This window comes from Nicotiana tomentosiformis, chromosome 7 (genome assembly GCF_000390325.3).
Source record: "Nicotiana tomentosiformis chromosome 7, ASM39032v3, whole genome shotgun sequence".
Lineage (NCBI taxonomy): Eukaryota > Viridiplantae > Streptophyta > Magnoliopsida > Solanales > Solanaceae > Nicotiana > Nicotiana tomentosiformis.
The window spans coordinates 44,728,468-44,739,423 of NC_090818.1; the positions used below are offsets into that span (position 1 = coordinate 44,728,468).

Here is a 10,956-nt window from a genome sequence, read left to right on the forward strand (position 1 = left end):
AGTTTCCTAGATCTAAAATTCAAGGAGTTTGAGGGGTTTTTGAAGGATTTGGTTTGGAGATATGGAAAGAGGGGGTTGTGGAGATTACATGGTGTGAATTTGGAGGTGTTTGGAGGTTGGCCGCCGCCGATGGGCGATTTTCGACGGCGGTGGCGGCGACGGAGAGAAGGGAGAGAGGAGAGAAAGAGTTATGGGGGAAATGAGAGAATTTTTCAGATTTTTGAGGCTTTAAATACCTATTGAGAGATCAAATATGGACCATTAGATCAAGGTGTGAGATTTGATCTTGGGCCACTTAATGAAACGACGTAGTTTTGAGGCAAAACTACGTCGTTTCAGACCCTTTCAAGGGCAGCCCCTTTATCTTGCACTTTTGGTCACTTTCTCTTTCAAATTTGGCCCAATTTCTTCCTTAATCCTACTTATTAAACTAAATTTACACAAATAAATAAATTAATTAAGTAACTTATTCAAATGATCAATTAACTAGATTAATTCACCAATTAAAATAGTTAGTTAATTCCTAAAATACACAAATAAAGAAAGAACTATTTTTTGGTATTTTTATGATAGGCAATATGCAATCAAAGACACAAAAATTGGGAAAAATAATTAAAGTAATAAAACACTAATTACTTTAGGAGGTGTTAAAATAGTGCAAAAATTAGGTATTCACAAGGTTTAAACTCTAGGACGCCGTGTCCTGAAGTTTGAGCTAAATTGACTTTTTTAAATACATTGTAAACTGTGGATATATTTTAAATAGCATGCTTAAAAGTGACTACGTGGTGTCATTTCCACAACTTTAAAATGCTTCTAAAAGTAGGCTATTTATTCAATATGGGTCCTAAAAAGGCTATTTGTGCACTTGGGCCAGAAAATAGCAACTGAATGGAGTTAAAATTTGGACCCTTATAACGACGAATGATTTTGGCCCGCCAATTTCAAATGTCGCCGGAGTACAAACTCTCCGCCGTCAACACTTTGCTTCTCTCCGCCTGAACACACCTCCACAATCGTCGTTTCTCCACAGAAATCAAGCTGTAAGTTCCCCTTTTTCACTCCTGCTCTTTCTCTCTCCTCCTCCTCACTGTTTCTCACGAGACAAAAACCCTAATCCCTATTTCCCATAAGATAATTCGAATTGGGAATTGAGATTCAGCACTTTGTACTCCTTCCACACAACGAAGGCATCTTTAGTAATGAAATTCATCTTTTAACACCCTCTTTACTATTAGTCGTGATATTTTCTTTTACCTTGCCGAGATTGCTCAAGACTGAACTAAATGATATGTTGATACCAAATTACCGACATAGCTGAACTTTATGGACCTATAATTAGGTTGAATTCACTGTAATGTGGAATTAGAAAATACCAATATCACCTCCATTTTTAAAAATCATGATATCTGAAGCCATAATACGCTAAAAGATCCATTTGTATTCGAATTGGGTCCACCATTTAGAGCTTCCAAAAAAAAGGAAAGAAAATGGAGAACCCAAATTCACAGGGTTCGATCTCAAAGAGACCTGTCAGAAAGAGGGTAGCGTCAAGGAATTATAATGAGAATTTGATGGATGAGTTGATAGAGGAGCATTTGGGTGGTTCTGTGAGGAAGAGGAATAGAACAAAGAAAGATCTGGAGAAAGAAACTGAAACAGAGGCAATGATTGCTCTTTCTTTGGGCTTCCCCATCGATGACCTTCTTGAAGAAGAAAGAAAGGCTGGAGTCGTAATTGAACTGGACGGAAAAGAGCAAAATGATTACATTGTTGTGAGAAACCATATTCTTGCAAAATGGAGGGAGAATGTGCATATTTGGCTGTCCAAAGGAAAGATAAGGGAAACAGTAAGTGCGGAGTATGAGCATTTGGTGGCCGTAGCATATGACTTTCTTTTGCATAACGGGTATATAAATTTTGGGGTTTCACCATCAATTGTATCTCTTATTCCCGAGGAACCTAGTGAAGGGTCTGTAATTATTGTTGGTGCTGGACTTGCCGGTTTAGCTGCAGCAAGGCAACTGATGTCATTTGGATTCAAGGTGGTTATCCTTGAAGGTAGGAACCGACCTGGAGGAAGAGTTTATACTCAGAAAATGGGACGGAAGGGCAAGTTTGCTGCTGTGGATCTTGGTGGCAGTGTCATAACTGGTATCCATGCGAATCCTTTGGGAGTTTTGGCTAGACAACTTTCCATTCCGCTTCACAAAGTTAGAGATAAGTGTCCTTTATACAAGCCTGATGGAGCTCCTGTTGATGCAGAAATTGATTCCAGAATTGAACTCATTTTCAATAAGCTACTAGACAAAGTTACCGAGCTAAGAAAAATAGTAAGTGGATTGGCTAGTGATATCTCGTTGGGCTCCGTTTTGGAGATGCTTAGACAACTATATGCTGTGGCTAAAACTACAGAGGAGAGGCAACTTCTGGATTGGCATTTTGCAAACTTGGAATATGCAAATGCCGGATGCCTCTCGAAACTCTCTGCTGCCTATTGGGATCAGGATGATCCTTATGAAATGGGTGGTGATCATTGTTTTCTTGCCGGTGGAAATTGGGGTGTAATCAGAGCACTGTGTAAAGGAGTACCTATATTTTATGGCAAGACTGTTCAGACAATAAAGTATGGACATGAAGGAGTTGAAGTCGTTTCTGGGGACCAAGTTTTCCAGGCAGACATGGTCCTCTGTACTGTTCCTCTTGGGGTACTCAAAAGAAGAACAATTAGATTTGAACCAGAGTTACCTGAGAAGAAGCTTGAAGCTATTGATAGGCTAGGATTTGGGTTGCTGAATAAGGTTGCCATGGTATTCCCTCATGTTTTTTGGGGGGAAGACTTGGATACCTTTGGTTGCCTCAACCTCTATAGCCATAGACGAGGAGAGTTCTTCTTATTTTACAGTTACCATACTGTTTCTGGGGGTCCAGTACTTATTGCACTTGTTGCTGGTGATGCTGCTCAACTTTTTGAATCCACAGAGCCGACCACTATAATTAATCGAGTTATGAGCATTCTCAAAGGTATGATCCATCTTTATTTTTATATTTTTATATCGGTGGTGTCCGGATCAACCACCTTGACTAATCCACCAGACAGCCTATCCAACTCACAAGCAGCAGGTTTCCCAGGTAATCCTGCTAAAAAAAAAAAATCCTGCTCACTTAGGCTGGAGCAGATGACTCAACCACTTGGCGATCTCCTTGGGACGTATTGTCCATCTTTGTGCAGGATAGATAGATTTAATTTTCTTTTTTATTTTTTTGTTCTTTGAGGAAGAACATGAAATCTGGTTTCATTTTCATCTGGCTGTGTTGACAGGCATCTATGAGCCAAAAGGCATAAGCGTGCCTGATCCTATACAATCCATATGTACAAGGTGGGGAAATGATCCCTTTTCATTTGGCTCATATTCACATGTTCGTGTTCAGTCTTCTGGCAGTGATTACGACGTACTCGCAGAAAATCTTGGAGGTCGGCTGTTTTTTGCTGGAGAGGCTACGATTCGACAACATCCAGCCACCATGCATGGCGCCTATTTGAGTGGCTTAAGAGAAGCTTCTCGCATTTCCCAGTCCATGAAAGTGAGGCAAAACAATCCAAGGAAAACTGTACCAAAGAATGTCGGACCAGGCAATGATGTACTGGAAGAGTTGTTCAAGAGGCCAGATCTTGCATTTGGGGACTTCTTGTTTGTATTTGATCCCTTGACTTATGATTCTAAATCGTTAGGACTCATGAGAGTTACTTTTGCAAACTCCAACGATGAACTTAATGCAGAATTGTCTTGTGGCAAGGAGGCAGATAATATGCCTCAGCATCTATTAAATCAACCATTGCAGCTTTATACAGTTGTGTCTCGTGAGCAGGCGCTTGAGTTGCAGTTGGTGAAGGGTGGAAATGATTGTAAATTGTCATATTTGTTTAAAGGTCTTGGCTTGAAGTTACTGGGAGCTAATGCATTAGGAATTCTAGGCAACTCTTTAGCTGCTAACATTTCTAATTCTCGAAAAGGCAGAGGCCGGAATCGAAGTTATGGTGCCCAACAGAATGCAAGCTACACTAATATTCAGCTATCTTGAGTAATGCTGAATGTATCTTCAAATTTGTGGAATGCAGTAGAGATGGCACTCATTTACATCTTACATTGACTGACCAGGACAAATATTAGTATGTTAGTTAGAGTCATAGCATGCATTCATGTTGCGCGCTGGTACATCTTGTGCAACCGGCGATGTAGTATGTGCTCCAAGACCTCATTCAGATACTGTTTTAGCTGTGAAGTTGAGTAAGCCATGGTGAAAAAGGATTGAGGAATCGGCACATTTGCATCTGGCTTGAGAGTTTCAAGCCTTCCTGTTCTGTATCTGTTGGTTTTGTTGTGGATATTCTTTTGTATGTTTGTCCTTAGTACTCCTGGAAAAAGCAAAGAGTAGACTAAAAGTTTTTTTAGTCCCTTTTGTAGGCGAACTTGTATAACTTTTGGAAGAAAAGAAACAAGTAGGATGGGGTTAGACTTGTTGTAAACTTGTACCAGTAAAGAGCTGAAAATGAAAAAGAAATCAGTCGAATGCATGTCAGCTGTGTGTCAATTTATTTGTTTCTTGTTTAACTTTGTTTTACACAGATTATCAGCTCCTAGATGTCTCTTGTTACATATACTGCAGTTTATTAGCTATTTAAGCTAGTTATCAGCTCTCTCTCTCTCTCTCTCTCTCTCTCTCTCTCTCTCTCTCTCTCTCTCTCTCTCTCTCTCTCTCTCTCTCTCTCTCTCTCTTGCAAAATAAGCTAATTTTGCAAGTTGTACTCAAAACTATAAAACAACTGATAAAAAATACCGCTTGTCCGTCTAAGAGAATGTTGCATTTCACACCTTTGGTCACGTTTGAATGTTTCTGGATATTTGACCAAAGAGACATCTGTTTTTTTGAGTGTCCCGATTACATTTCTCGTTTTGCTATTAAGAGGTAAAATAATAATCTAATTTTGGACCAATCTCGTAAAAATCATAAAATTTGTAAAATTTTAAAAGGTAATGTTGTATATAATAACGCCTCAATCTCAAGCAAGTTGAATCGGCTATATGAATCTCTATTATTAAACGGTGTATAAAAGTAAGCAACGGGTAGTGGTCTAACATCAAATGTTCTTAAGAAAATCAACGCATGCACGGCAATTGCAGTCCTCGAATTTGCACATGCTACAACCAAAGCAAACACATCTCACGCAACCATTGCACTTAGCAGTTCTGGGACAAGCCCTGCATGCTTTTCTACTTTCTCTTTCTTCAGCATCATTACAACTTATTCTGCAAAAAAAAAAAACACACACACAATTTCGTTAGATAGTAAAACAAACTTATGATAAACAACAAAATAAATTTAAAAATTCGGTATGCAAACTTCTATTCTACAAACTAAACCCTCTCTTATCTAGAACTAGAACTGTATGGCATGTTTCAACATGATCTTATGGCTAAATCGTTCTTGATCCTGTTATGACATATGAATAATGAAACAGTTAAGAGCCCCACCTAGGACAGAATTATTAAAGAAGTTTTTACACTATTATTCTAATTTAAGTGGTTCTAACAGGTTGTTGTACGTGTTCTAATAATGTTACAGACTATACGAATTACTTACTTGCAGTTGGCCTTTTAAGTAATTTGATTTTAAAATATCATTTTCAATATTAATGTATAAAATTTAAACTCTTCAATTAAACACATCTATTTATCTCACAATGCAACGTATCAGCTATTATACGCCTAAACCAGCCGTATCATGTCCTATAAGATATTGCATGTAGTAGGCTATGCATGTGTGATGTTGTTTGAATATTTGTAATAGTGAATCAATTATAAAGAACCAGCATTTTATGGTAATGTCTCTATGACAAGCTACAAGCATATCTTTCTATGTCAATGCACAATATGTATTTTACTCATATAATACATGCATTGTCAATTGATGATTTCACTAATATATTAGACATTGAAGTAGTATGTATTCTCTAGTTATTACCAGCTAATAGTAAACCTATTTCACATAAAATAAAAACAAACAAATAGAATAAATAATGCAGGTTACCTATTACAACATATTAAAACACACTGGTATTGTAATCGAAGGAATCGAGAATATAATATTACCTTTTGTGAGGCATATCAGAGCATTTCCAATCCTTGTTAGCAACAGCATCATGATAAATCCTGCATTCTTCTTTAGTGCGTAGAAGAAAGCGACGATCTTTGTTACAATTAGTGCAACGAATGAACTCATCACGATGTATGATTTGGCCACGAAGAGGCCTACGAAATGTATCAGTGTGATATTTCAACAAACATGTCTTCCACAAATTTTCTCTACGCCCTTCCTTATTATTTACCCAAATTTGGCTTTTCCAATTCTGAATTGCCGTCTTCCTCCCAGCATGTTTTGCAAATTCAATCGGTGATAACTTCACTGGCAAAAGAACCAAAGAAACAAGTTTTCAAGGGGACAATTCAATAAATAAGAGGCAATAATTCAAACTATAATACATGACATTGAATCCTTGTTGCTTAGTTTAGTGGTGAATTCAAGATTTAAAGTTAGAGAATCCTGCTCTTTAATTAATAGATGTGTCAATATTTTTCAATGCACATATAATTTGAGCTAGACGTATTGGATTTTGTTCATGAGCCGTTGTGTCTAGTATAGATCCGTCACAGATTTGTAGTTGGACGTTTTCCTCTCCTTGTTAACTAGGTGGAAAAAAGATCTATGAAACAATAATAATGGAAAATAAATAGGACCTTCTGGACAACCACTATAGCATTGACAATCAATTTCAAGCCTCCCGTCTGGGAAAATTCTGAGCTTTCCATTTGTGTCACCGAATTTGGTAACAGTGCAGCCACATTCGATCTCGACATAGTCCGATCCTCTCTTTAACACACCCATGAAATTTTCTAACTCTTTTTCTGTAAACATGTCTGCAACCTTATAAAGAGAAAACATTGGTAAAAATATGTCATTTGAGGATCAAGTCACAGAATGTCGAAAAATCAAAAGAAGAAAAAGAAAACCCTTTTATTGACGCGACATAAATCGTCAGATCTATTAATTAATATTTAAAGCTCAAGCATTGAACATTTTCTATTTCGTACCACAGCAATCGATATATACAGTTAATGTCTTGATACTATCACAAAGTTACTTGAATGCATAACAATTTATTGACCAAGATACGCTAGTTATGTGCATAAACAATAAAAGAAAAAAGTAAATAATAAAAGTAGAAGAATAACAGTACTTGTACACTTGGTGCAAATTAATAGAGCTACCCAAATAGCCCTTTTTTAACATACATCTAAAATAACATCAAGTCGAGCACAAAAACATATCTAAGTTGCTAACAAGGAATAGACATACCTTTTTAAACTCAAAATATCAAGTGTTTATGAGTATATCTATGAAGTTATATTCAATTTTTGTGAATTCTGATATAGAACTCTGCGCCTCCAAAACCTTTTAAAGTGCTAATTTTCAATTTCTCATATTTATGTAATCGGGGTTTTAAATAGTAATATATCTATAAGGTAAATAATTAAAATGAACAAGATTACGTCTTACCTGGAAAATTGACCTTTGACATCACAACAACCTAATAAACGTAAGAAAACTATATTAAATAATTATTTATCCTCTTCCAAATGACCAACATGATCCCATTTATTCTTGTGAAGATCCGATAGGTCGTTTCGAGACCATTCATAGCCTTATTTGATGATTTATGACTTACGTGCGTGGTCCGTGTCGAATTCTAGAAAGTCCAAATGCAATTTTTTAAAGAAAATATGATTTTTAACTTTGAAAATGGCTAAAGTTGGCAACAGTCAATTTTTTGCTAAACGACCCCGAATCGGTATTTTGACGATTCTGGTAGGTTCGTATGATGATTTTGGACTTGTACACATGTTTGGTAGGGGTCCCGGGTGACCCGAGGCCGTTTCAACACTATATGTGAAAAGTTGGAAATTTAAGTTTAAACTTTGAAAATCTTGAGTTTTGATAACCGATTCTTAATTTTAGATGTTATTTTGATGATTTGAGCTTGTGAGCGAGTTTGTATGATGTTATTACACTTGTGTGAATGTTAGGATTGGAGCCCGAGGAGCTCGGGGTGAGATTGGATAGTTTGCGAACTATTTTTGCATAGCTGAAGGATTGCTGGTGTGCTGAACTTGCGAGGTTCTGTTCGCAAATGCAAACCTCGCATTTGCGATGTTGGGCAAGGAGTTATCGCAATTGCGATGGTTGTGTCGCATTTGCGACACTGGACAGTAGTCGGACAACTTCACATATGTTTTGCAAGGGGTTGGACCGTCACAAATGTGAAGGCTTAGTCGCATTTGCGACATCTGGGAGGCTCAGGCACTGGTCGTATTTTCGGACATTGCAATTGCGAACAAGAGTTCGCAATTGCGATACCTACAGCTGGGTAAAAGATTGAGATTTCGAGACTTAGCTCATTTTACACTATTTTTGAGACCTAGACTTCATATAGGCGATTTTTGGAGAGCAATTTCTTCTCTACTTCATAGGTTAGCAATCTTAACTTGTTTTCATTCAATTTCTATCACTTTTCCATGAATTTCAATATCAAATCTAAGATTCATAGAGTAGAAATAGGAGATTTTGGGTAGAAATTAGGGATCTAGTAAAATTGATATTTAGACCTCAAACTGAGGTCGGATCTCGAAATAAATTACATATTTGGACTCGGACTGAATGGGTAATCCGAATTTGTCTTAATTTTAGATTTCGACCGCGTGGGCCCGGGTTAACTTGTTGTAGACCTTTTCAAATATGATAAATATTGAACCTTTTCATTCGAGGTAGTTTCTAAAGCTTGTTTTGACTTGTTTGAACAATAATTGACTAGATATGGGTGGTTTGGAGGCTTGTTCTAAAGGGAAAATCGTGTTGGATTGTTGATCTTATTTCGAAAAGAGGTAAATATCGTGATTAACCTTGTTTTGAGGGAATTAGGACATGATTGGTCTATCTGATACGTGATTTATGTGTGGGGATGATGTATATGCAAGGTGATGAGTGTATATGCGTTGTCATGGGTTTAAGCATACGGGGTATGTTACTTTATTTTATGTCTTTAATTATACTATGTCTTTACTTATTCCATGTTATTACTTGTTAGGTGCTCATATTTGATACATGTTTCATTATATATATGTGTCCTTACTTGTTACATGTCCTTAATTGCTACATGTTCTAGCTTATTTATCCTTTAAGTTATTGTACGATTGTTACGTTCTCTTACATGTGATTAGACAGATGCTTTTACATGCCTCAGCCTTTACTTGCCTTATTATCTTTACTTGCTTCTTTTTTTTACTCTACTATGTTATATCAGATTGCCTTAGAGAATTATGCGTTTTAGTTTCCTTTTTTTGTTATGTTGTGAGATTCATCGTATTTGATTGTTACTGATATATCGGATTGGGTTGCGCCGTAACAGTATTATTATATATATTGGATCGAATTACATGCCACAACAGTATTATTATATACATTGGATCAGGTTGCACGCTACAACAGTATTGTTATATATATTGGATCGAGTTGCGTGTCACAACGGTATTGTTATTGATAGTTAGGATTGGGTCGCGTGCTGCAATTGAAAGGATGTTACGTAGTTGTTCTTGGTTGTACGCCCTATTACTGCATTGTGTTGTGAGATTACAATGTGATGTTATTCTCGGGACCTCTGTTATCTATTTCCTTTATTCCGTTCGTTATGTAATTATTCATTTTTCTACACTGTTATTGCTTCTCTGCCTAATACTCGTACAAGTTTACTGTAAGTGTCTTGTAAAAGCCCCGTCATTACTTCGTCGAGGTAAGACTCGATACTTATTGAGTACATAGGGTCGATTATACTCATACTATACTTCTGCAATTCTTGTACAGATCCTGGTGTTGATCCCAACACCGTTCAAAGGTGATTGTTCAGGCCCTTCTTCTAGGAGACTTTAGGTAGTGTTGATTGGCGTTCGCAGACCCTGGAGTTCTCTTCCTATCTTTATCTGCCGTTTATTATACCAGACAATATCGTATTTTCCATCTCAAACCTGTATTTAGAATTATTAGTGGCTCATGTGCTTGTGACACCAGATTCTGGGAATAGTTTTAGACAACGATGGTTGTACATCTATTATATGTTTATGCTATTTCACCCTTTATTATTGTTAATACCTCTTTAATTATTAAACTGCTTTTGTCATTATGCTAATGTTGACTTGCCTAGCAAGCAGATATTATACGTCATCACGACCCCATGGTTGAGATTTTGGGTCGTGATAATTTTAGAGAAAATCGAACCACCAACTTAAATATTGAAAATGAAAGAGCGTACTCCTTACCTATCTTCACTCATCTTATTGAACTAGTCTGGGGTATGTGTGTTGCACGTGTAGCTCATATGACATTTGAAAATTTATTGTCTAAAATAAATAAATTTTGTATTAGAATGGAATTAAAGAACACAAAATTTAACGCTGTTTCTTATCTCTATGAACTCTTATGAATGATGTGAGATGTTTTTTCAAAATTTTACTTAAATTATCTCTTTTACTTTTGTGACCCATCCATATTCTTTTAAAGTGTTAATCTTCATTTTCTAATATAAGCGTAATCGCAATTTTAAATAATATTTTATAAGGTATGATGATTAATTTCTTACCTGTCCAGAATCTAATACTAAGTTGAGCTACATTGAATGAAAAAGTGAGTGTATTAAAATAAATAAGATTATGTCTTACGTGGAAAATTGACCCATAATATTATAAATGAGAATTATTTATCATCATAACAACCTCCACACGTAAAAATTTAAATGATTATTTCTCCTCTTACAAATGCATTGAACAATATGGTATTCACTTATTCTGG

At 36.4% G+C, this 10,956-nt stretch overlaps 2 protein-coding genes across 2 annotated transcripts; one reads left to right on the forward strand and one right to left on the reverse strand.

Moving 5' to 3' along the window:
* Positions 1-915: 915 nt before the first annotated feature.
* On the forward strand, positions 916-4,576 carry LOC104107329 (lysine-specific histone demethylase 1 homolog 2). The gene is made up of 2 exons (XM_009616092.4): positions 916-3,024; positions 3,323-4,576. Exons 1-2 carry the CDS (start codon positions 1,491-1,493, stop codon positions 4,081-4,083), a joined length of 2,295 nt encoding a protein of 764 aa, XP_009614387.1. The 5' UTR covers positions 916-1,490; the 3' UTR covers positions 4,084-4,576.
* A 303-nt stretch (positions 4,577-4,879) lies between these two features.
* LOC104107328 (protein ULTRAPETALA 1-like) lies at positions 4,880-7,313 on the reverse strand. The gene is made up of 4 exons (XM_009616089.4): positions 7,298-7,313; positions 6,798-6,984; positions 6,153-6,465; positions 4,880-5,309 (listed from the first exon to the last, which is right to left on the reverse strand). Exons 2-4 carry the CDS (start codon positions 6,973-6,975, stop codon positions 5,141-5,143), a joined length of 660 nt encoding a protein of 219 aa, XP_009614384.2. The 5' UTR covers positions 6,976-6,984; positions 7,298-7,313; the 3' UTR covers positions 4,880-5,140.
* Between the last annotated feature and the right edge of the window lie 3,643 nt (positions 7,314-10,956).

What these genes read in the sequence shown, in the direction of transcription:
- LOC104107328 (XM_009616089.4), bottom strand. Translation starts at nt 6,975, where the DNA reads ATGTTTACAGAAAAAGAGTTAGAAAATTTCATGGGTGTGTTAAAGAGA. An exon ending in CTATAGTGGTTGTCCAGAAG is followed by an intron (nt 6,466 to 6,797) that starts GTCCTATTTATT and finishes TTCTTTTGCCAG; the next exon opens with TGAAGTTATCACCGATTGAA. An exon ending in TCTGATATGCCTCACAAAAG is followed by an intron (nt 5,310 to 6,152) that starts GTAATATTATAT and finishes TTTTTTTTGCAG; the next exon opens with AATAAGTTGTAATGATGCTG.
- LOC104107329 (XM_009616092.4), top strand. Translation starts at nt 1,491, where the DNA reads ATGGAGAACCCAAATTCACAGGGTTCGATCTCAAAGAGACCTGTCAGA. An exon ending in AGTTATGAGCATTCTCAAAG is followed by an intron (nt 3,025 to 3,322) that starts GTATGATCCATC and finishes CTGTGTTGACAG; the next exon opens with GCATCTATGAGCCAAAAGGC.